The following is a 26718-nucleotide window of genomic DNA, read 5'->3' as shown; positions in this document are numbered from 1 at the left end:
AGGACCCAATTAGGTAGAAATAGTTATTAAAATGTGAAAGAGAAAAGAAAAGAAAGAACCCCTGATTTAAAGAGATAGAATTTAATTTGATGGTTAAAATTTAATTTAATTTCAGGCTTCAGCAGGTAATCACTTTTATCTTTCAAAAAGTACTTTTAACGATTATGAGGAGATTGGTTCCCACAATTTCAGGCCTTTAGAAAACCAGGCTGAATTTCAAGACGAGCCAGGAGGCCAAGGCCGCTTTGTTCCCCAAAGCACCAAGGTGACCGTGACCTGCGGTCACAACTCAGATTGGACACTGTGCCCAGGCAGGGCTCCCTTTGCTACAGGGCAGATCTGGGGCCTAAGGAGCACTTCTTTCTCTCCGTCTGAGCAGCTTTGGAAGTCTGAGAACAGGACAAAGCCTGGAGAGGAGGGGAATTGGGGGGCAAGGCTGCCCTGGGCTTCCTCCACCTTGCTTGGGCTCCCAGGGCATTGAGGAGCCTTCGGCCTGTCCCCTGCCCTTCACCATCACCTGACATCTGACGGGCTCTCACCCAGCTTCCATCCCATCCTAAAACACTCCTTTCTATGCTCAGGGAAATAAAGCAGACCAAGGCTGCCCTGCGACACTGACACTGACGAACCCACCGTGTGTCAGAATGATGGCAGTGTAGACAGGCTATACCGGCAGATACTTAGATGATCACCAGCAGAGCTTTCAAGTGAGGGCCAGGCTGAAAGCTACAAGAGGGGGCAGGTTCTTCGGTCTGTCACATGACGCTGAAGAGCCAAAGTCTTGGGATTCCCAGATTGCTTCTAGAGCTTCTCCTCCCCCAACCAGCCCAGCAGTTTCCAGGGAGCTGCTCAAGGCTCTCCCCTCCTTCCCAAAGTGGAAGATAATTGGACTCCACCTAAAAACACTTTGCTATGTTCACAAAGTAATTAACCTCCAATTAAATCCAGAGGCCATTGTTATTGGGACAATGAGCTGGGGAGAGAGGTGTGTGTAGAACACCCCTTGGCTGGTCCAGGGTCGCCCAGCGTCTGAATTGGGATTTGAAGCCCGTCTTCCCAGCTCCAAGCCCAGCTTGCCCCTGCCCCCTCCCACTAACTCTCCTGGCTCTCTATCAGAAAAAAGGACATGACTTTTCTTTGGCCAGCAGTCGATTCAGCCCCTGCTCACGCCCGCAACCTGGATCAAAAATCCTTGTCAGTTGACAGGGCAGCTGGGACCCTACCCACTGCAGCACGTCCTGACCTCCCACCCACTGCACTGTGCAGCGTGACTCCACGTTAACACTCAGAGCACAGTGTGGGGCTCAATGCTCCAAGCCCTGTCCAGAGTTTCAGGGTCTGTGGGTGGGGCTGCCCGGACCCCAGCCCTGTGTCAGGTCTCAATGATCCTCTAAGGCTGGAAATCAGGAAGTGGGGACAAGAAATATGCGCCTCCCCTCAGATCCCCTTCCCCGGCCACGATCATCTCCCAAGAGGGTCACAGGAGGCAGGAATGAGGCCTTAGTAGAACCTCTCCCACCTGTTACCCTCTGCTGCCTAAACAGAGGCACACATACTAGTGAGAAAGCTGCCAGGAACAGCCCCCTGGGATGTTCTGATGGGATTGTATGGGTGAGCTGGCTAGAAAGGGCCTTGACCTGCACCTTGAGCACCTCTTGTGAGGGAGAACTCACTACCTGTCAGAGCAGCCTCTTCCATCAAAGGACAGTTCAACATGTGTCCGTGGGAGGCCCCGTGCCGTTGCAGTGTCTTACGTGGCAATGGGGGCGGTCTAGGTCCTGCCACCTGAGCAGCCTGGGAGTCCCTGCCCTCCCCTACAAGCCCACGGGGCTGTGGACTCTGTGCACCCCGAGTCCCAACTTCTGGGCCCCCAAAGCACGTACCTGGTGGACAGAGCACAGAGGGAGCCCACGGCCACCACATACTTGGCAGGGCTCCAGCCCACGTATTCGAAGGCTACGGGGAGGGGGCTGGTCTCATCCAGGAGGTAATAGGGCATCATGAGGGTCAAGGCCGCAGACACGCCGAAGTAGGCCATGAAGCACACGAGCAGGGAAGTGACAATGCCGATGGGAATGGCCCGCTGAGGATTCTTGACCTCTTCCCCTGAGGAAATGGGGAGAAAAGGCAGGGAGGCTTGGGGGGGAGCAGACTCACCTGCCCAGCTCTGGCTCGGCCCGGCCCCCACAGGGGCTGGCAGGGTTGATGGCCCACCCCAGAGGCCTCAGACCGTGTGTGCACTGAGGGCCAAGCCCGGGCCTCTGCCCTCCCCTCTGGGCGGCCGGCTCCTCCAGCATTCCCGTGTGAGCGGCAGGGGGACTTCTTACCCGTTGTGGCGATGCAGTCGAAGCCCACAAAGGCGTAGAAACACGTGGCTGCTCCGGCCAGCGTCCCCTTAAAGCCGAAGGGCATGAAGCCCCCAGACCCGTGTGGGCTCGTCTCATTCTTAGACGGATCCCTGGAGGTGGGGAAGGCACAGACAGGACCGTTTGCTCCTGCTGCTCGGGCCACGAGAAGCGAGGGCAGCCGGAGGCCCGTGTGGGCCTCAGAGGGGCTGAGCCAGACGGCCCCAAGTGACGGCCTTTCTGTGCCCCAGCGGCTCGTCCAGGGCCACACAGCTAGTGTCAGTATCAGGATCTGAACCCAGCTCTTCCTGACCCCAACTCTGCTGCTCAGCCCACCATACTAGGGTGCTTCTTACCAATCTGCGATTCTTTTCTTTATGTCTTTCCTAGTATTTACCTCTGTCACATACGTTTAATTATCACTCCCCCTCCACGTATTCTGTTATTGGCCCAGTGGCTAGAGCACTGGGTCCAGGGTCAGGAAGACCAGTCTCAGACACCTCCTAGTTGTGTGGCCCTGGATAAGTCCCTTAACCTCAGACTGCCTGACAAAATGGATCCGCCGGAGAAGGAGTTGGCAAACCCCTCCAGGATCTTTGCCAAGCAAACCCCAAATGGAACCACGAAGGGTCATCAGGACCAAACAATGACTCCACCTAGCCCCTGCTCTGGTCCACGTTGACCACCCCAGACCTGGAACACTTCCCACATTTCCTGGCCTCTGCTAGTCACTCTCACTGATGCCTAAAATGGCTTCCTTTCTTTTGGCCCATTGAATTCCTCCTCAGCCTTTAAGGCCCAACTCAGATGCCACCCCCTCCAAGAAGTCCCCCATGATTCCCCAGGGGGTGACTTTTCCCCATTTTCTTTCCCCTAAGTTGCTGGGGAGGGAGGGGAGAGAGTTCATCTGCAATCTGGTCCTATTTAAAACCAGGGCAGCCCGCCTTCCCCCAGAATTGTTGCCATCACTGATGGGGTCCCCCCGGGAAGCCTGAGTCCCAGCTAGGGTTCGGCTAGAGGTGGGAACAGCCCAGATTGAGAGTGGGGAGGGGTCACAAAATAGAGCAGGGATGCTGGGCTGGAAGGGACCCTGGAGGGTTATCTGAGCCAACCCCCTCACTTTGCCCACAGGGAAACAGAGGCAGCTGGGAGGGGTGGGGGGTGGGAGAGCAGTCAGCTTTCTTCCCAACCCAGCAAATGCCTCCCCCATGCTTCCTGACCTCGGTGGTGGCTGAATGTGCATACAAGTCCATCTGGGGGGTATGGAGGGGGCAGAAAAGTAGCCAAGGACAGTTAGGAAGGACGCAAAGAAACTCTCTGAGAAGCATAAGGTCAGCCATGGGATGTCAGGGGTCATGGAGTCCCAATGCTTTCCTTTTACAGAGAGGGAAACTGAGGCCACAGAGGGAGTGACCTGGCTAAGATCACACGGGCACTGATGGTCAGAGGTGGGACGTGTAGGTCCTGCCCCTCCTCAGCCGAGCTCGGTCCCTCCAAGCCCCTGGAGAAGGCCCACGGGAGCTGACCCGGGGCAGGCTCTTGCCCAGCAAAGTCGAGCAGAGCCGAGGGTCCACTTACTGGGTGATGGCAGAGATGTTTTTGAGGAAGCCCTCACTGATCCTCCAGTTTGCGATGTGGCCTTTCACAAACCCCGAAATCATCACGAAGATCAGCACCAGGATGTTGATTGCTGTGAAGATTTTATTCACCCAGGCTGACTCTTTGACTCCAAATGACAAGAGGCCTGTGGAAGGACACAGGGCACATAGGAAGGGGAGGGCAGTGGCGGCCTGGCGGCTGGGGTCCTGGGGGTGCGCGGGGTGAGCTGGTCGATGCTTCTTCTTACTGAACTGCTCTGGGGAAAGGGACGTGCCCAGGGAGGCAGCCCAGTGCCCGTGCACCGATGACAGGCTGGGGGCCGGCCTCAGAATGGCAGGTCTTCCTAGGCAGAGCTGGAAAGGAAGGGCCTCAGGGCCCATCTAGTCTGCAGGAGGTGACAGAGAGCCCCCCAAGGCAGGGACATGCCCACGGTCACACGAGGAAAGCAGGGGAGACGCTTCTTGGGCCTTCGGACCCCAGAGCTCCTTCCACAGCACCATGGAGACTCTGTTCCATCCACTGAATCACCCAGCTACGTGGTGAGAGGATCTCCCTGGCAACCTTAGAAAAGACGCATCCACGTGCAATGGAACGCAGAGGACAGTGCGAGCAAAAGGCGAGACTTTTATCTGTCCCCACCTGGGGTCCTGGTCACAGGGGCCTTCCACCCCTGGGGAGCAGCAAGGAAAAACAGGGAAGGGCAAAAACACGCCCGTCAGAGCAGGCCTGGGGCGTGGCCCCAGAGAGCCGACAAAACTATGATTCAATGTGCAGTCACATGGAGTTCTCCAAAGGACTGAGCTGTAACTTTCTATGGCTCCCTATTACCTCTGGGATGGGATAGAAAGCCCTCTGGTGTTAGCTTTCCCTCCAACCTGCCTTTTTGTGAGCAACCCCCCTTCCCCCAATCTATGGCACACCCAACAGGCCTCCCACAGGGCCAGCCAGCTCCGCTTCTGTGCCTCTGAAGCGGCCGCGCCCTCGTTCCCTCCTCACTCCTCTCTTGGCATTCCTGGTTTCCTCGGGGCCGCCTTCAACACACAGCCCTTGCTGGCCCCATCGGCTAGAGGCCCCTGTGCAGAGCTCATTAGGTCCACACGGTCTCCACCGTCCAGGCAGGGCTCTCCCTTCTTCCTCGGTGTCCCCCCGCCGGCACACAGAGGGTGGCTGACTCAGGGCGCAAGGAATCGGCCGACGACCCGACACTCACCCGACAGGAGGAGGATGAGGCACACGGCGAAGAAGTCGGGGTACTCGGCGAGCCCTGGGGAATACATGTTGAGGTGGTTCCGGAAGAACCTGCTAATCTCCTTGTTGAGCAGCTCATCAAAGGTGCCACTCCACGCCCGGGCCACGCTGGAGGTTCCTTCACAAAAACAGTGGGGAGACCAGGGACAGAATGAGCACCAGGAATCGTTCTTGGGCAGAAGCAGATGGGCCTTCCCCCAGTGGACCACGGCCATGGGCCACCCACATCCTGGAAGGAAGGGCATGTGGCAAACGTGGCAAAGGTGGCACCTAGGCACTGGGCAAAACCAGCCACTTCCAGGGTGCTGTGGGGCTCTCTTTCCTTCCAGGGTCCCTGTTCCAGATCCCTATGCGGATAGGAAGTCCCCGGGGCCCCAGGCTCAGCACAACCTTTGATACTAAATGAGGCCCAGGGTGCTTGGGTTTGCCCACTGCCCAAACCTACCTATGATGTAAGACAAGAGGAGATTCCAGCCCGTGATGAAGGCCCACAGCTCGCCCACGGTGACGTAAGTGTACAAGTATGCAGAGCCCGTCTTGGGGACCCGGGCCCCAAATTCCGCGTAGCACAGGCCAGCCATGACGGAGGCCAGGGCCGCGATCAGGAAGGACAGCACGATGCTGGGGCCGGAGCTGGACTTGGCCACCTCCCCCGCAAGGACATAGACCCCCGCCCCGAGGGTGCTCCCCACCCCAAGGGCAATCAGGTCCACAGTGGTCAGGCAGCGGCAGAGTTTGGAATCCTCCAGGCTGTCCAAGGTGACGATTTTCCTCCGGATGAGGCAGCGGGCGAAGGTCAACACGGCTCCACAGGGAATCATCTTGTGTGTAGTGATCTATGGGGAAAACAAAGGCCCGAAGCTGACTTAACATCACTCAGTTGTTCAACAAACACTGGGGAAAGCTTTCTGGGAGAGGAGACGAGCGGGAATGTGGGGGAGAATGGAGGGCAGGTCTAGGGAGCGTGAGGCCGGAAGGACTCAGCCAGTCGGCCGTCAGCGACATCCTTCAGATTTACGTTAATCCCCTCCATCCCACCCAAAGGCAACCAAGGGGGATGTAGCTTCCAGGAACAGGGAGGGCACCATCCCTCACCACTCGACAGTATTACTCTGGCTAAGAGCTCCTGTGAAGCGTGTCCTCTGCGCCAGGCACCATGCGCGGCACTTCACAAATAGTGAGTCACTGGCTCCTCATAACAGTCGGGTCCTGGGAGGTAGGTGCTACTGTTTCCATTTTACATCTGAGGAAACCGAGGCAGGCAGAGGGTCAGTGACTTGCCAGGGTCACTCAACTAGGAAATGCCTGAGGCTGAATCTGAACTCAAGTCTTCTGACTCCAGGGCCCTATCCACCGTGCCACGCGGCTGCTTCTACACTAAACGCCCAATGTAGGAAGGCCACATTTAGCAAGGAGCCTGGGCTGCTAGCTTGAGCTGGCAGTGACACCCAGTGGTTCAGGGAGAGAGTACGCGCTGCCTAGTTATTCCAGGCCACACCCCTGGGAGGCCCGTGGGCTTGGATGGCCACTTCCCTGCCTGGAGGGGCAGCTATTACTACTGAAGAAATCACTTCCCAGCCGGCTCCTTCTGGAAAAACAAGCAGAGTGTGAGCTCAGAAATGCCCAGTCCTCGCCCCGGGCACTGATGTGCGTCACCGTGGACAGCAGGAGTCCCTCTCTCCAGCCCAGGCTGTGGCTCGGGAGGGCAGAACAGATAATCTCCTTAACATCACCCCCTTCCAAACACACTCGATGGACGGAGGGACAGATGGATACCGGGCTGGCTGACTGCCGAGGCCGGACGCCGGGCTCTCCCTGCTGGTGAAGGCACAAGGGGACCCTGGTGGAATTTCGTTTGTGGAGACTTCTCCAAAAGGCTTATTAGCTCCTCTTGGAGGGAAAGAATGCTTCGTCTAGCAGAATGCGATGTGGAAAACCAAAAGCAAAAAGGAGCCGTGACCGTTAATGGGGCGTGTCTGTCCGCTGCCGCGGGCACGCCCTGGCACTAGGAGCTACAGCCATTCCGACTGCCCTCTTAGGCAATGAGGACAGTGAAGCCTTCCACTTCTATCCCACAGAGCTCTCCCAGCCCCATCCCCCTCTCCTCATTCTTAGCTGGTGATGCCCTCCTAACAGGCCGGGATAGGAAGGAAGCTGGGGCCACCGAGGTCCTGTGGGGTGGGAAGGGAGGGCTGGAGGCAGGAGCCCCAAGCACCGCACCAACCGATCCCCCACCTCGAAATGATCTGTAGCCAACCAAGGGGAGGCAAGAGGCGGGGAAGGCCTGTGGCCAGTGCTTCCAGGTTTGCCCATGACACAAGAGCATGACAAAGAATCACGGGAGGCCGGGAGAGAAAATGCCTGTGTTGGAAGTGTGGGACCGAGTTGCCGACTGGTACATTCACCCACCACCTACCCACCTCCAAGGCCTTGTGACCCTCCACCAGCCCTGCACCACAGTCCCCAGGATGGACTGCCTCCTTCCTCTCATTTGGGCCAGGACACCATCATAGTTAGTTTAACCAGCCCTTTGCACCACTGACATGGTCTCCATGCATGTTCTCACTACGTCCTAAGGTCAATGGAGAGGACCACCGCTGTGCCTTCTCCCTGCACCACACATGCTGCTCCCTGGCCTCTGCTTCCCCCTCCTCCCAACGGTCACACGTAGGGAAGGTATGGGCCAGAGTCCCTAATGGGACGTGTGTGCAGTAAGTGGGAAAAGGTGTTACAGAGATCACCCCGGTCCCAGTGAGAACCAGGCCAAAGCTAGATTCCAAGGTGAGCTGAGCTGCCTCCTCCTGGTGACCTGGGTCCCGCTCTGTCTTCTCCCTGGGTGTCAGCCTTCCCAGTAGCTGCCTCAGGCATCCCAGAGCCTCCCCATCACGTTGCAATGTCCCAGACCCTCTCTGGGCCTGCTGGCCTCTCCATAGGGCAAAAAACAACCACTCGGGCCACTAATCTAAAATGAACAAGGGATTTCAAAGATCAGGGTAGTTGCCAAAGGAGACTGACTGTGCGGGCGACCGTCAAGGAGACTCAAAATGAGACTGCATCTCTCCAAGTGGGCCCCGACCCCGGGGACACAGCCACCAACACTTTACAAAACCAGAGGGTTTGAAGCAGGAGAAAGAACGTCGGATCTGATATCAGAGGCCATGTGTCCACAGCTCAGCTCAGCCTCTTCCCATCCATGAAACCTTGGGGAAGCTGCAGACACTCAGACCGAGAGACTAAGTGACTTTTCCAAGATGACCTGGGTGGGAAGGGGCCCAATTCTGTCTCTTCTGTCCTCAGTTTCTTCATGTGTGAAACGAAAAGGCTGGACACCGTGGCCTCGAGGGTCCCATTCTGTTCTGCATCTATGGCCCTATCACCTAGGTAGCCCAGCTCAAACCCCTCATTGTACAGTGATGGAAACTGAGGCCCAGAGAGGGAGGTCAGTAGCAGACCCAGAGCTGACTCCAAATCCATGAGGGCTGGAGCCATGGCTTCTCCAAGCTAGCACCAGGAGATCTAACCCCACTGGCCCAGAGGTCTGTTGGAACAGAAAGTACAAAGCTTGTCTCTCCATTCCCCCACCCCCAGGATGGAGGGTTTGATCCCCTCCCTTATCCCTGTCCTGTCCTCTCCCAGCCTAGGCTGAAATTTCAAACTGCCCCATAGCTGTCCTGCCAAGGACACCTTTTGGAGGGAAAGGCACTTGGGAACAGCTGGACAAAGTGGGAGTGGGGTGGAATTTCAGACTGAACCCACAACTCTAAGCCTCCTCGAGGTCCCAAGCTCCCAGCTGACTTCCTCACACTTTCCACGCTGCTTCTCAATTGTAACCCTCTGGTCCCAGACAGATTTGGAAAAACCTGGTTCAAGTCTTCAGCAGGTGTTCACCAAGCTTTTGCCAGGAGCTGGTACTGGGCGAGCCTCTGAGGGCTCCACAGAGCCCCATGTGGGAAGGTGGTGCCTGCCTTCAGGGAGGGGGCTATTCTATTGTCCTTTCAATGCCATAGCCTTGGCCTTCTGGTGGCCCAACAGCGATAGGATTTACCTCGCTCGATTTGCCGCATTCTCCTGATGGACGTTCACTGAGCAACAAAACTTAATGAAAAGGGAGGAAGGAAGGACAGCTCCACCTGTCGCAGGTTCCTTGGGTGTCATGAGGGACAGCTATTCGTCCATGGGGCGTTAGCTGGCCTATGGAGGAATGGTAACCTCAAAACATTGAGCAGAATGAGAAAAAGCCCAAGAGGCATCAGACTGCATTGGAAAGTCCAGACTGAACCAGAGAACTCCCATTCAACCCAACAAGCCTTTCCAGTAGAGTTTCAGTTTCCTCATCTCTCAAATGGACACAATGCAGACACGATACTTCATGAACCACCAAGGTGCCCTTGTTATTATTTGCTATCATGGGGAATCTCAGGATATGAGCTGATTAGCGAGGAGGAGGCTCTCATTCAAACTTAGAAATGGTTTTCTCAGACAGAAAATGCCCCTCACACTTCCCCCAGGCTGGGCCCCACCCTGTGCTGACCACCAGCGGGATTCAAAGACAAGTTTCTCACTTTGTTCAGCATACAGCTCTTGCATGGATGCCAATGAAATGTGATAGCTGGACAGCCAAAGACCTCCAGTGGTCTGAGCAAATTGTCTACAGAAAGACCTGGGCAAGAAATGAACAGGATCAGAGAGGGAGGAGGGCTCGTGATGTGCACCAGTGGGAGGAGCGCTTCCACAAGGTTCAGCATGAGACTCTGGCGGGATTGCAAGGATGTGAGTTGTAGGCGTTGGAAGTCACATGGCCAAACCAAGAGATTGTATTCAAGCCCACACAGCAGATCCTGCCTCCCATAACACAGCAGGTTAGCAGACACCAAGGCTCAGTCAATAGCTCACAATTGGTGAATCCGGAAGGCGAACCAAGGATTTTTCTGGTTCTAGGCTAATCCTGGAAATCCCATACTGAGTCATTCTAAACAGCACAGAAATGACTATAATAACATCTTGTTGGTTGTGGGGAGGGGAAGGGAGGAACTGATACCATGGGAGTCAGGTAAGTCCTCAAATATAGGATATCCTTCCCTGACCTAGTAAGCAGAGTACACTGTAGAGAGAACTCTTGGGCTTTCTGGTCACGATGGAGGAGTGAGAAGGCCAAGGAAAAATAAGTTGCTCATAATTTTCAAACACCAAGAGAGAATAATGTCAAAAAGAAAATCAGCTTTGAAAAACCAAAGAAAATAAATCAACCAAAATAGAATTAAAGTTAAAAAGGCTGCCAATACAATTTTTAAAATATATGAAAAACTTAAGGTGTCAAAAGCAACCATGCAAAATATTCCCGTATCTCAGCCAAAGGTCTCAAGACTAGTCAGAAAATATCAAAATCAAATGAAGGAAGAGTTTGTAGAAAAGCTAAAAAAAAGTTGGGATTAACCCCAGAATTAAAAGCTACCTGAAACAGAATGGAAGGAAACAAGCAATAAGAGAGAACCCAATAAAAAAGGAACAACAGAATTAACAACTGACTTCCTATGGTAGAAACCAGCATGACAGCCAAGGTAAGGCACTGGAGGAAAAGGAGATGCTGAAAATCACCCAAGAAAGAAAGAACATAAAGCAGCATTCACAGCAGGAAGCCTTGAGGGGCAGGACCCCCTGGCACAGCCCAGCACAGCATGCTGGCAGCACTCAGCAGGTGCTTATTCAATGTTTAACAAAGAATCAAACTGGAGAAAAATCGAAACAGATATCTCCCAACTTCCCAGAAAATTAAGGACACGGTCTGAATAAGAAATTGTCAAAGAAAACTTTCCAGAACCTGCAAAAACAGGCTGTAACATACAACCAGAATTCTCAGGACTTGAATAACAGAGGACTCAAGATTGAATATACCTAGACACAGCACCTGAATGGAGCAAGAGGGTAGATGAAGGGAGACAAAGTAATCTCCAAGAAAAACTTCCATTTTTGATCAAGAAAAAGTCCAAATAAAAGAAAACATATATACTTATGAGTACAAGGCAGAGAAACTTTGTTTAGAGTAGTTGGTCAAGTTTGGGTTAGATAGTAAAAATAATTTTAAAAAAGGCATTTTATTCCTTTCTATGAGAAGGAAGGAAAGACTAGCCCAATAATTAGATAGTAAAAGAGCTGTATGTTCCAACACCCAAACTGGAAAAATGCATAACACATTTGTCCTAAGTAGAGAGGAGTGTTTTCAAAGAAATAGAAGACATTATTTAGGGATAAAAATAAATGGATTTGACTGTACGTAGACAAAAAAAAATGACACCGTGTGATAAGACACATAACCTCTCTAAAATGAGAGGCAAATCCTCATTTTCCTTAAGGAAAAATTAGTGGTAGCAAATATGTCAGCTAAAGCTAATGAACAGATAACCATCAGATGAACACTTCTCAGTGGTCAAAGAACACAAGTAAGAGAATTTTTGGAGAAAACAAAATTTGTTACTGTGTAAAAAGACACTCAAATTTCCTAATAAGTAGAGAAATGCAAACCAAGATAATCTCAACATAGCACAACAGAAAAAAAGGCAAAATAAATTTGAGAAATTTTAACATTAGCAAGGAAAATGGCTGCTCAATACATTATTGGTGGAACCGCAGACTGATGCAGATAACTTAGAAATCAATCCAACAACATACAATAGAAGTCACAAAACTGATTGTACCTTTTGATCAAGGGATAACCACACAGGACTTTACATTAAAACAATGCAAAATGGAATTATCAGTAGATAAATCTTCACAGCCATACAAAATACTCAGTCATAATGTATTTGTAAAAGAAAAAACAAACAACCACCCACTAACACCTGGAAACAACCTCTATGTCCAATTATTGGAGAATAGCTGAATGTATTATCATGTAGTAAAGTAATGGAATAATGTTGTAAATGCCATTAAAAACACTAAGACAGAAAAATGGGGAGAGACCTGCATGAAGTGACGGAGAGATCAGCAGAAGCAGGACTGCACCCATGAGGACCACAGCAAAGAAGCAGCAGCCCGAGGTAGGGACAGGGATGTAGGGCAAACGCAAACCTGTGTTTGCTTTCTGTTAATTTGTATGGTTGTGCGTAAGTGACCTCACCCCTCCCCAGACCAGTGTGTGGGTGGGCATGGGCTCGTAGGTATGGGCTTGAGGGCGCTTCCTCTCCTCTACCTCTCCGCTCCTCTCCTCTCCTCCTTATCCTCCCCCTTTCTTCTCTCTCTATTCTCTTCTTTCCTCTCCCCTCCCTCTCCTCTCCCCTCCCTCTCCTCTCCCTTTCTTCTGTCTCTCTCCTCTTTTCTCTTCTTTCCTCTCCCCTCCCTTCCTTCTCCTCTCCCCTCCCTTTCTTCTCTCTCTCCTTTCTCTTCTTTCCTCTCTCCTCCCCCCTCTCTTCTTTCCTCTCTTCTCCCTTTCCTGTCCCTCTCTCTCCCCTTTCCGTCTCCTCTCCTTTCCCTCTCCTCCCTCTCTCTCCCAACCATCTCTCAGTTGCTCAATTCTCAGTCTGTTTTTTCTTCCCCTCCCCCTCTCGGCCCCCTCCCTCAGTCCTCATCCCTCTGGAAACCTCTGTAGGATTTGCCATGGCCTCGATCCTCTTTTCTCTTGAGTTTTCATGACAACTACGTTATTGCTTCTCCACCAATTTGTTTGACTGCTCTTTCTTAGTGTCCTTCCTTCTACGTTCACTGCGTGTGGGCGTACTCTGAGGCTCTGTTCTGGGATCCCAACTCTTCTCTCCCAGTAATGTCCCACTGACCCCAGCAGCTTCGGTGAGCTCCATTTTCCTAGGTCTTTCTATCCCTCCTGGTCTCCCTCTCCCGAGCTCCAGTTCCCAATCACCGATGTCTCCTGGACATTTTGAGTGGACATTTCACAAACAAACCAAACCCACCGCTCGTCCAGATGTCACATCCTTCCAGTTACCCAGGCCTTGAGGCAGGTCACTCTCCATTCCTCCCTCGCCTCTCCCTTACCCACACAGCCAAGCAGCAGCTAAAGCTTCTGGATATGGACTCCACAACCCTCTCGAAGGGATCTCCTTGCCACTCTTCTGGGGCAGGCAATATTTGTCACCTTTCTCCAGACTAAGGCAAATAGCCTCCTGGGTGGTTGGTTGCTCCTGCATCCTCCTCATGCTACAGCCAAGAGATTTTCCTCAAGCACAAGTCTGAGTCTCCTCCCCTACTCCATAAACTCCATTAGCTCCCTAGTGCCTCTGGATCAAATAGCACATCCTCTGGAGCTTTGGAGTCTCTTCCAGCCCAGCCCCAGGCTACTTTCCAGTCATATTATATTACTTCTCTCCTTTACATCACACTCAGTCCACCAAACTGTCCATCAGCCATCACGCTCTCTCTCCCTGGGCCTTTGCCCTGACAGTCCGCCAGGCTGCTGTGTTCTTTCCTAGCCCCCACCTCTTAAGACCCGCCCCCCCATTTCTTTAAAGTTCATCTCATAAGCCCCCTCCTCCATAATGCCTCTCCCCACCTCACTCCTTACCCAGGAGCTCCTCCCCTTGGAAATTATTTTGTATTCACTTTGGAGCATATTTTGTACACAATTACATGGGCGTGTTTCCCAAGACAGCATGTAGATTCCTTGAGGGAAGGGACTGTTTCCACTTTGTCTCTGTATGCATGGTGGCTGGCCCATAGAGTCATGGAGTAATTCGAGGTTGTAATCAAGGATGGGTGGGTTAGCAGGCTGGATAACATTGCTTCCCTTCTGCGAGCCTCATTCTCCTTCTCTGTTACCCAATGTGGTTGCCCCAGAGGTCATCCCCTTCTGGCTCTGAGGGTCTGTAGTCACACGCCATGGGCCGCAGGGGAGAACCGCTGCGCTAGCTAGAAGAATGGAGGACTGTTTGTCTCTGCACCCACGCCATGTTCTTTGCAGAGGGAGGCCCTCATCTCCCGCCTGGGCTTAGCTTACCTCTTGGTGGGTCTCAACATTTCCCCCCCTCCCCATCACTTGCCGACTCAAAACAGATAACCAAGCTTGTCGGTGGTCCTGGTATGCCAATAGCACTAAACCCTCCACGTCCCAGGTGCATCCGAGCCCTGTGTCAGCTGGGTCCTATACCGAGGGCTCTGCTCACTGACATCCACGGGTGGATCTCAAATCTCTGAAATCTTTGCACCGAGGGGTGGGACTGCAAGCTGAAGCAAGAACTAAATGAATGCAGTCTTCCCTCACCATCAGGAGAGAGGTTAGAAAATTGGGATTTTTCTCTTCCTGCCCGCACATCTTTCCTTCACTTTTAGAGTCATCAGAAACCCCCTCCACAAATATACACACAATTACGTACATGTTAAACACATCTGGATGTCACATATTGATCTGTTTACATGTTATAACCTCCAAGAAGTTATAAACTCTTGAGGATGGAAGCGTTTTCTTTTACCCACATCCCCAGCACCCAACATGGTGCCTGGCATGGAGTTGGTGTCTCGTAACTGGACAGGGTAATAAAGCCCACAGATTGATGATCCTCCCCATTGTGGTGCTTTAAAATATTAGAATTTCTGTCCAGCTTAAGTTTAAGAAATGAGGGAGTCATTCCCTGGAGGCTGCAGCTCTAGGCACCCTTAGGGAGCCCACTGTGAGGGGGTACTCACTCCCTGCCCTAAGTCCCTGCCCCATATCATAGCTTTAGAGAAAGTTGCTTGGGGCACTGAGAAATGACTTGCCCATGGTGGTGCAGTTACTGTTGCCAGAGGCAGGACCTGAACCCAGATCTTCATCACTCCATAGCCAGCCAATTGTCCTGTACCCTATGGTTCCTCTCTTAAAGTCTAAAGTTGTACCACTAAGCCAAGGCATGAGCACAATTATGAAAAGTAGGTGACCCTCACAAGCTTGTGCAAACCCCGTGGCCCTCCCCCTTCCCACTGTGCACTGTTTATCTTCCTTATTTCATTTATCTTATGTCAACACACAGGAAGTTTGTTTAAGAGATTTTCATTGGGGGTGGGGGGAGGGTTTTCAACAAAACCCCACTGCAGGGAAGGTCCTTGTACCAGAGCAGCAAAAACAAGGTTTCATCATTTTCTGAAAGAAGGTTGCCTCATACTTCTGAACACATCCCACTAACCCAGCCAATCATAATTCATGGATGCAAATATCTACAGCGGTCAATTGAAAGGCAAATAATCCATTATCAAATTAAACTACTGGAGTTGAGGGGAATACTCCATCCTCATTACTAGCCTGAACAAACCTCTCTCTTTCTTGGCTTTGGAGACATGGGAAATTTTACAGCTGGATGGGAACTTCGAGACCTTCTAGTCCAAACTCTTACTTTAAGATGAGGAAACTGAGGCACTGGGTCATGAGGTAATTTGCCCAAGATCTCATAGTGGTAGAGCTGGGGTCCAAAGCTGCCAAGGCTTCTGACTTTGAATCCAACATTGTCTGCACCACAAGGTCAGAAGGAAAAGTGTACATTTTCTAGTCCAATTTCTTTCATTTTTCAAATGAGGCAACTGAGTCCCCCCAGAAAAGGAAAGTATCTTATACAAGGTCCCATGGGGAATCAAATGGCAGAGCTGGACTTTGAACCCAGGACTTTTTGCTTGTTCACTACATTATCCTGTTAGTCATGCTTTTTCCTGGCTCTCTTGTCTCATTTCCAAACCCCCAACAAGTAAAGACTTTCCTCTGGAGAAAGATATTTGCAAAGATAATCCACAGAAAGACAACAGGACAAATTAAACATGTACAACAGAAGAAATGCGTCAATGCAAATCAGATCAGTCTTGAGGCGATTGCTTCATAGGAAACGGCTCAGTCATCCATCCAAAGACAACTAGAAACACCATTCATGGGCGCCATGGTCATTCCTCACGCAGGGTTCCTGATAAGTGTTTACCAAAGCAACGCCACGAAAATAACTATAGTGTCTTGTGCCAGCCTCAGCTACACGTAGAAGGTGAGGAAGCTAGAGAAATTCAGAGGACAGCCCTGTTAATTCAATTGGCAGCTACTTTAATGTTCTGAATGGGAGGAGATGGCCAAAAATTAGTTTGAAAGAAAAGCCAAAGTCTTATTGTGGACTACACAGAAATCTCACAACTACATCATGGCTGGTTTCTTCAAGAGACTTACCAGCAAGCTGGAAACATAATAAATGAACTCAATTGTATCTGAACAGACAGGAAATGATCAATGTCGATACAAATTAGGAGAATAAGCACTAAAACATGCTGTTCTACAAGTGCCAGCTAATCTATTGACAATGACAAATGGAAAATGGACAGAAGAACAGACATGAAGACAGACCAACAGCATTCTCCGTGGAAGCTGACCTACTACCATGAAGCAAAGGCCCCAGTGAAGAGGGCAAAAGAGCCCTACCCAGCAATCATTCATTTCCTTGATAAGCAGAGATGGGGCAGTCAGTTTAGAATGTGAACTCATTATAAAACCTTATGGAGGAGGAGGAGAATGGGAGCAGAATTGTGTGGCAGAATGTGGTAGGTTTGGAACCTTACCCTGCCACTTATTACCTGCAAGACCTTGGACAGGTCACTGCTCAGCCTCAGTTTCACCATCTATAAAATAATGGAAATAGCCTTGAAGGTTCTTTTCTAGCTCTAAATCTATGATACTGTGAGTGATAATGGGCCACAAAGGATCCAAAGGCATAGGGACAAGAGATTCCAGAAAATTTGGCCCGAGACCCAACCAAACCAGGTGCTCCCAGCCGGAAGGAAGACAAATGGTAGAAAAATGGTACAGGTCATTTGTTTTTTTTCATTTTTTCAGTGATAGTGGATTGTGTACTTCATAAAGAATTGAAATGGTACCAGAAGACAAAGAAGAAAAGAAAAGCAGAGGGACTAGACCATGAATCAAGAAAGTAGGTTTGGGCCTGAGGAATGTCTATGATGTAGGAGGGTTTATGATGTCAATATGTGACATCCAGATGTGCGGGGGCAGGGGGGAAGTGTCAATAATAAATGATTATTTGCTTGCTTGGTCAATTCTCAAGCTATATAAAAGAGGGGAAAGAAACTAACCAGAAAGGGGGAAAATCAAAGACATGATTAGCATCTCCTAAAAGTCAAGAGATCTTCAGGAACTAACAACTCACATTGCCAATTTCCTATCCTTACAAAATCTTCGTGAGAATGACCTACCTAGGCACCAAGAGCACTGCTGCTGAAGGATATGAGAAGGAAGAGGGAAGGCGTTCATATGTTACATTCCACGGCTTTACTGCCTCTCTGTGAACTATTTTTGTTTTATTTTTCTTGGTCCCACACACCTTTAATTTTTATGTTGCATTATTCCAATTACCTGTAAAAACAATTGTTAACATTTTTTTTTTAAATTTTGAGTTCCAAATTCTCTTCTTCCCTCTTTCTCCTTCCCCACCCTGAGACAGTAAGCAATCTGATATAGGTTACACATGTGAAATCATGTAAAATATATTTCCATATTAGTCATTATGTGGAAGAAAATTGAAGGAAGTAAAAAAGTATGTGCTTTGGTTTGTATTCCGACTCCACCAGTTCTTTCTCTGGAGATGGATTGCATTTTTTATCATGAGTCTTTGGGACTGTCTTGGATCATCGTCTTGCTCAGAACAGCCAAGCCATTCACAGCTGTTTATCACATAATATTGCTGTTACTATTTACAGTGTTCTCCTGGTTCTGCTTACTTCACTCTGCATCAGTTTATCTAAGTCTTTACAGGTTTTTCTGAAACCACTCTCCTTGTCATTTATTATAGCACGTTAGTATTTCATCACGATCACATGCCATAACTTGTTCAGCCATTTCCCAATTGATAGGCATCCCCTCAATTTCCAATTCTTAGCCATCACAAAAAAAGCTGCCATAAATACCCTTATAGGTTCTCTTCCCCCCAGCCCCTGCCTTTTATACCTCTTTGGGATACAGACCTAGTAGTGGTATGGCTGGGTCAAAAGACATACACAGTTTTATAGCCCTTTAGGCATAGTTCCAAATTGTTCTCCAGAATGGTTGGACCAGTTCACAACTCCAAAAACAATGCTTTAGTGTCCCAATTTTTCCTGTGAACTATTTTTTAAACCATTAATTTTGGTGGAATAAAATGCAGCCTTGAAAGTTCACCTCCACAGTATGACGAGGTAGGATTTATATCAGGAACGCAGGGATGGTTCAGTATTAGGAAAACTATCAGCATAATTGATCATATCAACAACAAAACTAACAGAAACCACATGATCATTTCCATAGATGCAGAAAAAGCTCTTGACAAAATATAACACCCATTCCTATTAAAAACACTAGAGAGCACAGGAATAAATAAATGGAGTCTTCCTTAAAATAATAAGTAGCATCCACCTAAAACCTTCAGCAAGCATCATATGTAATGGAGACAAGCTAGAAGCATTTCCAATAAGATCGGGGGTGAAACAAGAATGTCCATTATCACCACTGTTCAATATCGTACTGGAAATGTCAGCTTTAGCAATAAGAGAAGAAAAAGAAATTGAAGGTGTAAGAATAGGCAAAGAAGAAACAAAGCTATCACTCTTTGCAGATTACATGACAATATACTTAGAGAATCCTAGAGAATCAATTTAAAAAAAACTACTTGAAATGATAAACAACTTTAGCAAAGTTGCAGGCTATAAAATAAACCCACATAAATCATCGGCATTTCTATATATTACCAACAAAGCCCAACAGCAAGAGATAGAAAGAGAAATTCCATTTAAAGTTACTATAGACTTTATAAAATATTTAGGAGTCTACCTACAGAAACAAACCCAGGAATTATATGAATACAATTACAAAACACTTTTCACACAAATAAAGTCAGATCTAAATAATTGGAAAAACATCAGTTGCTCATGGGTAGGTCGAGCTAATATAATAAAAATGACAATTCTACCTAAGCTAATTTATTCAGTGCCATACCAATCAAACTACCAAAAAATTATTTTATAGAGCTAGAAAAAATAATAAGAAGATTCATTTGGAATAACAAAAAGTCCAGAATATCGAGGGAACTAATGAAAAGAAATGCAGGGGAAGGTGGCCTAGCTGTACCAGATCTTAAATTGTATTATAAAGCAGCAATCATCAAAACTGCTTGGTACTAGCTAAAAAATAGAGTAGTGGATCAGTGGAATAGGTTAGGTATGTAAGACGCAGCAGTCAATGACTACAGTAATCTACTGTTTGATAAACCCAAAGACCCCAGCTTCTGGGATAAAAACTCACAATTTGACCAAAACTGCTGGGAAAACTGGAAAAGAGCATGTTGTGACAGAAAATATAGACAAAAAAAAAGTTCAAGAAAAATTTTGATCATTCATCAATTGGGAGATGGCTCTCATTTTTATAAATTTGACTTAGTTCTCTATGTTTGAGAAATGAGGCATAGACCAAATCTCACACCATATGCCAAAATAAAGTCAAAATGGGTTCATGATTTAGAAATAAAGGCTGATACTATAAGCAAACTGAGAAAGCAAGGAATAGTTTACCTATCAGATTTATGGAGAACAGAAGAATTCACGACCAAACAAGACATAAAGAACATTATGAAATGCAAAATGGATAATTTTGATTACATTAAATTGAAAAGGTTTTGCACAAACAAAGCCAATGCAACCAAGATTAGAAGGAAAGTAGAAAATTGGGAAAGAATTTTTACAACCAGTGTCTCTGATAAAGGCCTCATTTCTAAAATATATAGAGAATTTAAAAAATTTATAGAACACAAGCCATTCCCCTATTGATAAATGGTCAAAGGATAAGAACAGACAGTTCTCAGATGAAGAAATTAAAGCCATCTATAGTCATATGAAAAAATGCTCTAAATCATTATTGATTAGAGAAATGTAAATCAAAACAACTCTGAGGTACCACATCACACCTATCAGATTGGCCAACATGACAAAACAGGAAAATGAGAAATGTTGGAGAAGATGTGGGAAAATTGGAATATTAATGCATTGTTGATGGAGTTGTGAAATGATCCAATCATTTTGGAGAGCAATTTGGAGCTATGCCCAAAGGGCTATAAAAATGTGCATACCCTTTGACCCAGCAATAGCACTTCTAGGGCTATATCCCAAAGAGATCAAACAAATGGGAAAAGGACCCACATGTACAAAAATATACATACCAGCTCTTTTTGTGGTGGCAAAGAATTGGAAATTGAGAGGATGCCCATCAATTGGGGAATGGCTGAGCAAGTTGTGGTATATGAATGTAATGAAATACTACTGTGCTCTAAGAAATGATGAACAGGTTGACTTCAGAAAAACCTGGAAAGACTTGTACGGTCTGATGCTGAGTGAAGTGAGCAGGACCAAGAGAACTTTCTACACAATAACAGCCATGTTGTGAGATGACTAATATTGATAAAGTTAACCCTTCTCAGCATTACAAGGATCTAAGACATCTCCAGAGGCTTTGTGATGGAAAATGCTATCCTCATCCAAAGAAAGAACTATGGAAGTTGAATTGCTATCATTTTTTTCTCTTCTGTTGAGTTTTGTTTCCTCTTTCTTATGGTTCCTCCTATTGGTTTTAATTTTTGCTTACAACTTCACTAATGTGAAAATGTTTAACAGGAATATAAATGTATAGCCTATATCAGATTGTGTGCTGTTTTGGGGAGGGTGGTGGGGAGGAAGGGGGAGAAAAATTTTAAACTCAAAAGCATATAGAAGTGATTATTGATAAATCAAAATAAACTAATAAATTTAAAAAAAAACAACTCTGAGGTACCACATCACACCTATCAGATTGGCTCACATGACAAAACAGGAAAATGATAAATGTTGGAGAAGATGTGGGAAAATTGGAACACTAATGCATTATTGGTGGAGTTGTGAAATGATCCAATCATTTTGGAGAGTAATTTGGAGCTATGCCCAAAGGGCTATAAAAATGTGCATACCCTTTGACCCAGCAATGCCACCTCTAGGGCTGTATCCCAAACAGATCATACAAATGGGAAAAGGACCCACATGTACAAAAATATTTATAGCATCTCCCTTTGTGGTGGCAAAGAATTAGAAATTGAGAGGATGCCCATTAATTGGGGAATGGCTGAGCAAGTTGTGGTATATGATTGTGATGGAATACTATTGTGCTATAAGAAATGATGACCAGGCTGACTTCAGAAAAACCAACAATGACTTGTATGGACTGATGCTGAGTGAAATGAGCAGAACCAGGAGAATGTTGTATACAATAACAGCCATGTTGCGCGATGACTAACGTTGATAGACTTAGTCCTTCTCAGGAATACAAGGATCTAAGACATCTCCAAAGGCCTCATGATGGAAAATGCTATCCACATCCAAAGAAAGAACTATGGAGTTTGAATGCAGATCGAAGCATATTATTTGCTATGTTTTTTTCTTCTGTTGTTTTGTTTCCTCTTTCTGGTGGTTCCTCCTATTGGTTCTAATTCTTCCTTACAACATCACTAATGTGAAAACATGTTTAATAGGAATGTATATGTAGATTGCGCACCATCTTGGGGAGGGGGAGGGAGGGGGAGAAAAATTTAAAACTCAAAAGCGTATGGAAGTGATTGTTGATAAGGCAAAATAAATTAATAAAAAACGTTCACCTCCAAAAAGTTATCTGTCTAGCATCGGTTACAATCTTACAAGAGTCCTCAAAAGACAAAACAAGCATTAATTTTGTCCAATAACTGAGCAACTAGATGGCACAGTAGATAAAGTGTCTGGCCTGGAGTCAGGAAGACTAATCTTCCCGAGTTCAAATCAGACCTCAGACACTGACTATCTGTGTGACCCTGGCCAAGTCACTTCATCCTGATTGCCTCAGTTTTCTCATCTGTAAAATGGGCTGGTGAAGGAAATGGCAAACCACTCTAGCATCTCTGCCAAGAAAACCCCAAATGGGGCCATGAAGAGTCAGGCATGACTGAAAAATGACTGAACCACCACAATGACTAGCTATTAGTGTCAGACCAGACTTAAGATGACACTGAATGGTTGCTCACCACAGTCATGAAGGAGGTCCCACATGGAGTCTAATTGGCAGGTACTGGGATGAATGACCTCCATTGGCCTGTGGTATTGTGTTGACTATTTCAAGTCTTGAAATGCTGTGGGGTGGCCTAGCTCTAGAACCCATCCTAAGCATGCACACAGGGGAAAGCCAAGAGGCCCAAAGATGCCCATTAACGTCCATTCAACCACCCACCAAGCTTGCATGCCATTGGGAGAGACAGCAGGCACACGTCCCAAGAGACAGGAACATGTACAAGAGAAATACTGAGGGGAAGGTGGGGAGGGCAGCAGAACAGGCGGGAGCAGCTGGGGAAGGGTTCCGGAAGAGCGGCCCCCAGGGTGGGCTCTGAGCAGCCCCGTGGGCCAAGGCAGCTTGGACAGAGGCTGCAAACGTGGGCCCCGCCATTGGTTTTCAAAACAAATGATGGTGGAAAGTGAAGCAGGTCCTGCTTCTTTTTAGTGGGGAGTGGGAGGCCTAGGACTGGAATGGGCCTTTAAAAGCCCAGAAAAGAGAAATAGGAGGCTGTTCCACCTTCTAACAGCTCAAAGAAGCCTAAATCCAGATACAGCCACCCAGGAGAAAACTCTGAAACACTCTGGAGTCACATAGGGCAGCCTCAAAGGGAGGGATAGTATTTCCAAGATCAGTGGCATTTCTACAATGCCAAGCCACGCCCTCTTTGTGACCCTAAAGCACAGGACTGTGGGAAGGGCTCTAGGCTGGGGAGTCTGGAAAAACCTGGGTTCAAGTTCTACCTTGGACATGTACTAGCTGGGACAGTGGAAAAGTAGTCATTTAACATCTCTGAGCCTGAGTTTCCTTCTTTGTGAAATGGGGATAATACTCATAGTAATAGTTTCTTCAGTAAAAAAAAAACCACTATGTGCTCAGCTTGCCCCACCCCTCAATTTCCTCCACCAGAGAATATTTCTGTATTGGAGACGTGAGTCCCTCAGATTGCTGTTTGCACTCTCCAACTTTTAGCGCCACACACTGGGAATATTTTATGAACCAAAGCCCAGGTTCCCACTCCGGTCACTCTCCATGGTGAATTTCCAAGTGGGTCATGAGTCAAAGCCAGCATAGTCCAGTGCGCTGGACTTTGGGGAAGACATCTGCATCTACACACATGCACACACACACACACATGCATGCACTGCCTCCCTTGGCTGCCGGAAGGCTCGGGTTCAAGCCAGGGTTTATGGTTTGATTCTCAGGGCAGAACAAAAGGCGCAGTGACCGCTGCACAATCATTTCGGCATCTTACACAGCACTGGACCTTCACACACTCAAGCGGGAGGCAACAAAGACCCAGGTTTGAATCCTGCATCTAATACTCACTGTGTACACATCTTCTGCTTTCTTGATCTCAGGTTCTCCATCTGTAATACTAATAGCTGCCACTTACCTAACATTTTAAGGTTTGCAAAGCCCGAGTTACATCAGTTCACTTGGTCCTAACAACCATGTGAGGGAGGGGCTATTACCATCTTGCTTTTACAGATGAAGAAACTGAGGCACATGTAAATGACTTACCCAGGGCCCCAGAGCTAGTCAGTGTCTGAAGAAGGATTTAAACCTAGGTCTCCCAACATCGTGTCCATAAGGTCCCTTCCAGCTCAGTGACCTCAGCGATGAATACAAATGAGACTAGACTAAAGCCCTTGAATTTTCATTTCTTAGAATGAAGGCTTCAGTTAATATTTCAAACTTTGAGGAGTTCAAGGCATTTTTTGTTGTCATTTAAAGCAAAAGACTAATCACCCTCCCCTCCTCCCAACCAAGTGCGAGCCACCAGTGTTCTTGGTGGGCATATGCTGGAATTCTTCCACTGAGATGACAAGTTCTCTGTAGGCAAAGACATCTCTGTAACAACCCCCATGCCCACCCCAGGACCAAGGACAGAGCTCAGCACAGTCAACAGTCACCCTGTTCCTCCCCAGCACTCCTTGAGGAAGTTAGATGTTGGATCCTTCAATCGCTGTCCACCTCTCAGTCTGTATACAGGGATCTGTATACAACTGGCACTTAATTCATGTACCAGAGTAGAATTGCATCCACTCCCAAGCCCCCATAGAAATGTTAGGCATTGGGGCTTAACCATCTTAAAAGGGCCCTTCTAGCCCTAAAAAGACAATGGAGGAATAAAAAATCAGACTCTGACTGTCAGGCAAGAAGGCTGGGTACCCTACTGAACTCTCTCTTTGGGTTTTGGAGGAATTACCTTCCCTAGCTGCATTCTAGCCCATTCACTTTGGGTCCTTGCCCAGCACAGCTGATTTCTCCAGCCCACCTGGGGCTGAGCCCAGAACCTTTGACACTCACCAGCTCTGGGGCTCCCTTGGAGTGTTAGGTTCCTGCTGTAGAAAAGGAGGACACTGGACTCCCAGCTCCTAAGGGCACTGTCAGCTCTGAGCTGGAAGGAGGTGAGGAAGGGGACTTGGCATTCCCTGAACTAGGACCGTTTGGAGAGCGGCACTAGAGGCCTCCTAACATGGGGTTTGTTTCAGAATCTGGACACGTACCACCAGAAAGCCACTCACTCTTGGAAACCAGGACAGTTTTAAGAGGAATTTCTGTCGAATCAAGTGAATTCCCACAAGACATTATTCATTGGTCATAAGAAAGCCTGAGACAATTCATCCTAGTGCTACCTCAAGACCCCTTCTTCACCTTAAAGGGTGGCTATCTGTGTCAGAGCTAAGGATTCATGCATGTGCCTCTTGAGGAAATTTTAAAACCAGCATTGTTTTCCCATGTATGATTTAGCAGTTAGACTGCTTCCACTGAAGCCCACACCCACCAGCCACCTCACCAGCCAGGATTTCAAGTTAGCAACTATGAAACAGTAGGGGAAAAAACAGGCTTCCAGGATGTCCGGAAGTGAAGGCAGCCCTGTCAAATCTTAAAACACAGACCCACCATGAGAACACACAGCTGCCCACAGATAACTCCCCCTCTGCTTGCGCACAGCTACTGAAAGGGATGTCTTAGGCAAGGAGAGGAAGGCTACATGGGAGACTACTCACTATGGTGAACATTGACAGGTCAAGAATGGCTCATGGCAGCCTCCCAAACAGGCCTGTCAAGAGACATGGCCTCCATTCTAGGCAGGGCAGAGCAGAGTCAAAAAGCGCCCACAAATGCTTCCTGGCCCACTGAACATCTTCCTCAGATGAGATTCTACCCACGTCCACCCAGGAGCACCACCTGGAGAAGCGTTTCTAACCTAGAGTCCAGAGAATGAGGATAGTTGTGAAGAGAGATTATAGATAAAATGTGAACCACACAGTCACAAAGTACAACCCATTTCTTGGGCACTTGGCAAGAGCTCAGGGAAGTAGCCATGGGGGATTAGCTCCCTTTTGACAGATGAGGAAACTGAGGCTCTTTCAAGTTAGGTGACTGTCCCAAGGACTCCACACAAACCAGGAGCTGCCCTCAGGCCCTGCAGGCTCATATTAGGCTTGCCCTGTGCTCCTCCCCTGGGGCAGGGTCAGATACCATAGCCAGCCCTGCTCCCTCAGCCTGGGGAGGGCTCCTGGAGAAGGAAATCTTGGCTACTATGCTTCTTGGCATTTTCAATTTGGTATATCTTTTAGGAGGTGATCTGTGGATTCTTTCTATGGCTATTTTACCCTCTGGTTCTAGGGTCTCAGGGCAGTTTTCCTTGATGATGATGAGGAAATCTTGAAAGCTTTTAGAATGTGTGAAAAGAACTTGCCTAGAAAGCTGAGGAGGGAGGGGTCCAGGCTTTGGAGGAGGCTCAGAGGCAGGAGACAACCAGGAATACTAAAATGGGCAGCTAGTGGTGCTTCAGGGGATAAAGTGCCCACCATGGAGTAAAGAAGACCCGAATTCAAATCCAGCCTCAAGACACTCCCTAGCTGTGTGACCCTGGGCAAGCCACTCCACCCTCTTTGCCTCAGTTTCCTCATCAATAAAACAAGCTGGAGAAGGGAATGGCAAACCCCTCCAGTATCTCTGCCAAAAAAAAACCCAAATGGGGTCGCAGAGAGTCAGACAGGACTGAAACAAGCCAATAACAACAAAAGAGACAGTCAGATGAAGACAGGGCTCTCTTGCTTTGGGCTTTATCCACCCGCAGCACCCAGCACAATGGCTGCCACATAGGAGGCACTTAATAGCCACCTGCTGATTAACTGGTCAATTCTTTAGTGAGTAGCTGGTTATTTAGTATGGACTACACTGTGCCCATGACAAGGTGTGGCCAAAGTAACTTAGCCCCTGAGGGCCAAACTCTTTGTCATGACTTTGACACTTAGCCAGGCTGGCCCTTGGACAGGAGACCCAGAATCCATTTGGGGCCCATTCATGACGTCTTTGCATGTTGGCAAGTGGTCCCATTGGCAGAGCTTCAGGGCCTTGAGGAGGCCCTGAGAGCATGCTTAGGGTAGAGGCCACATCAGCCTTTCCCATAGAAAACCCCAGAAGACTCAAAGTCCTAACAAGATGGCGCTTCTAGAAGGAGGATAACCTGGGACCCAGTGACTA

The 26718-nt window shown here is 48.2% G+C and overlaps 1 protein-coding gene across 6 annotated transcripts in view; it reads right to left on the bottom strand.

The window, feature by feature from the left end:
• The window catches only part of SLC7A2 (solute carrier family 7 member 2), a 67690-nt gene that overhangs the window by 16361 nt on the left and 24611 nt on the right, over positions 1-26718 (bottom strand). Inside the window, exons 1-7 of one of the 6 annotated variants that reach the window (XM_020976745.2) lie at positions 12150-12381; positions 9755-9852; positions 5638-6028; positions 5155-5310; positions 3924-4089; positions 2328-2458; positions 1884-2106 (exon numbers count right to left, since the gene is read on the bottom strand). In XM_020976745.2, the coding sequence (XP_020832404.1) occupies positions 1884-2106; positions 2328-2458; positions 3924-4089; positions 5155-5310; positions 5638-6028; positions 9755-9852; positions 12150-12195 (1211 nt within the window). In that variant the 5' untranslated portion in view covers positions 12196-12381. Of the gene's footprint in view, positions 1-1883; positions 2107-2327; positions 2459-3923; positions 4090-5154; positions 5311-5637; positions 6029-6287; positions 6436-9754; positions 9853-12149; positions 12382-26718 lie in introns of those variants that run through there. The other 5 variants (XM_020976746.2, XM_020976748.2, XM_020976751.2 and 2 more) reach the window with 5 other exon arrangements.

This window comes from Phascolarctos cinereus, unplaced genomic scaffold (genome assembly GCF_003287225.1).
Source record: "Phascolarctos cinereus isolate Bilbo 61053 unplaced genomic scaffold, phaCin_HiC Scaffold_9;HRSCAF=440, whole genome shotgun sequence".
NCBI classification, from domain to species: Eukaryota; Metazoa; Chordata; class Mammalia; order Diprotodontia; family Phascolarctidae; genus Phascolarctos; species Phascolarctos cinereus.
Note: the sequence above shows the minus strand (reverse complement) of the source record. Positions and strands in the feature narration are given on the sequence as shown.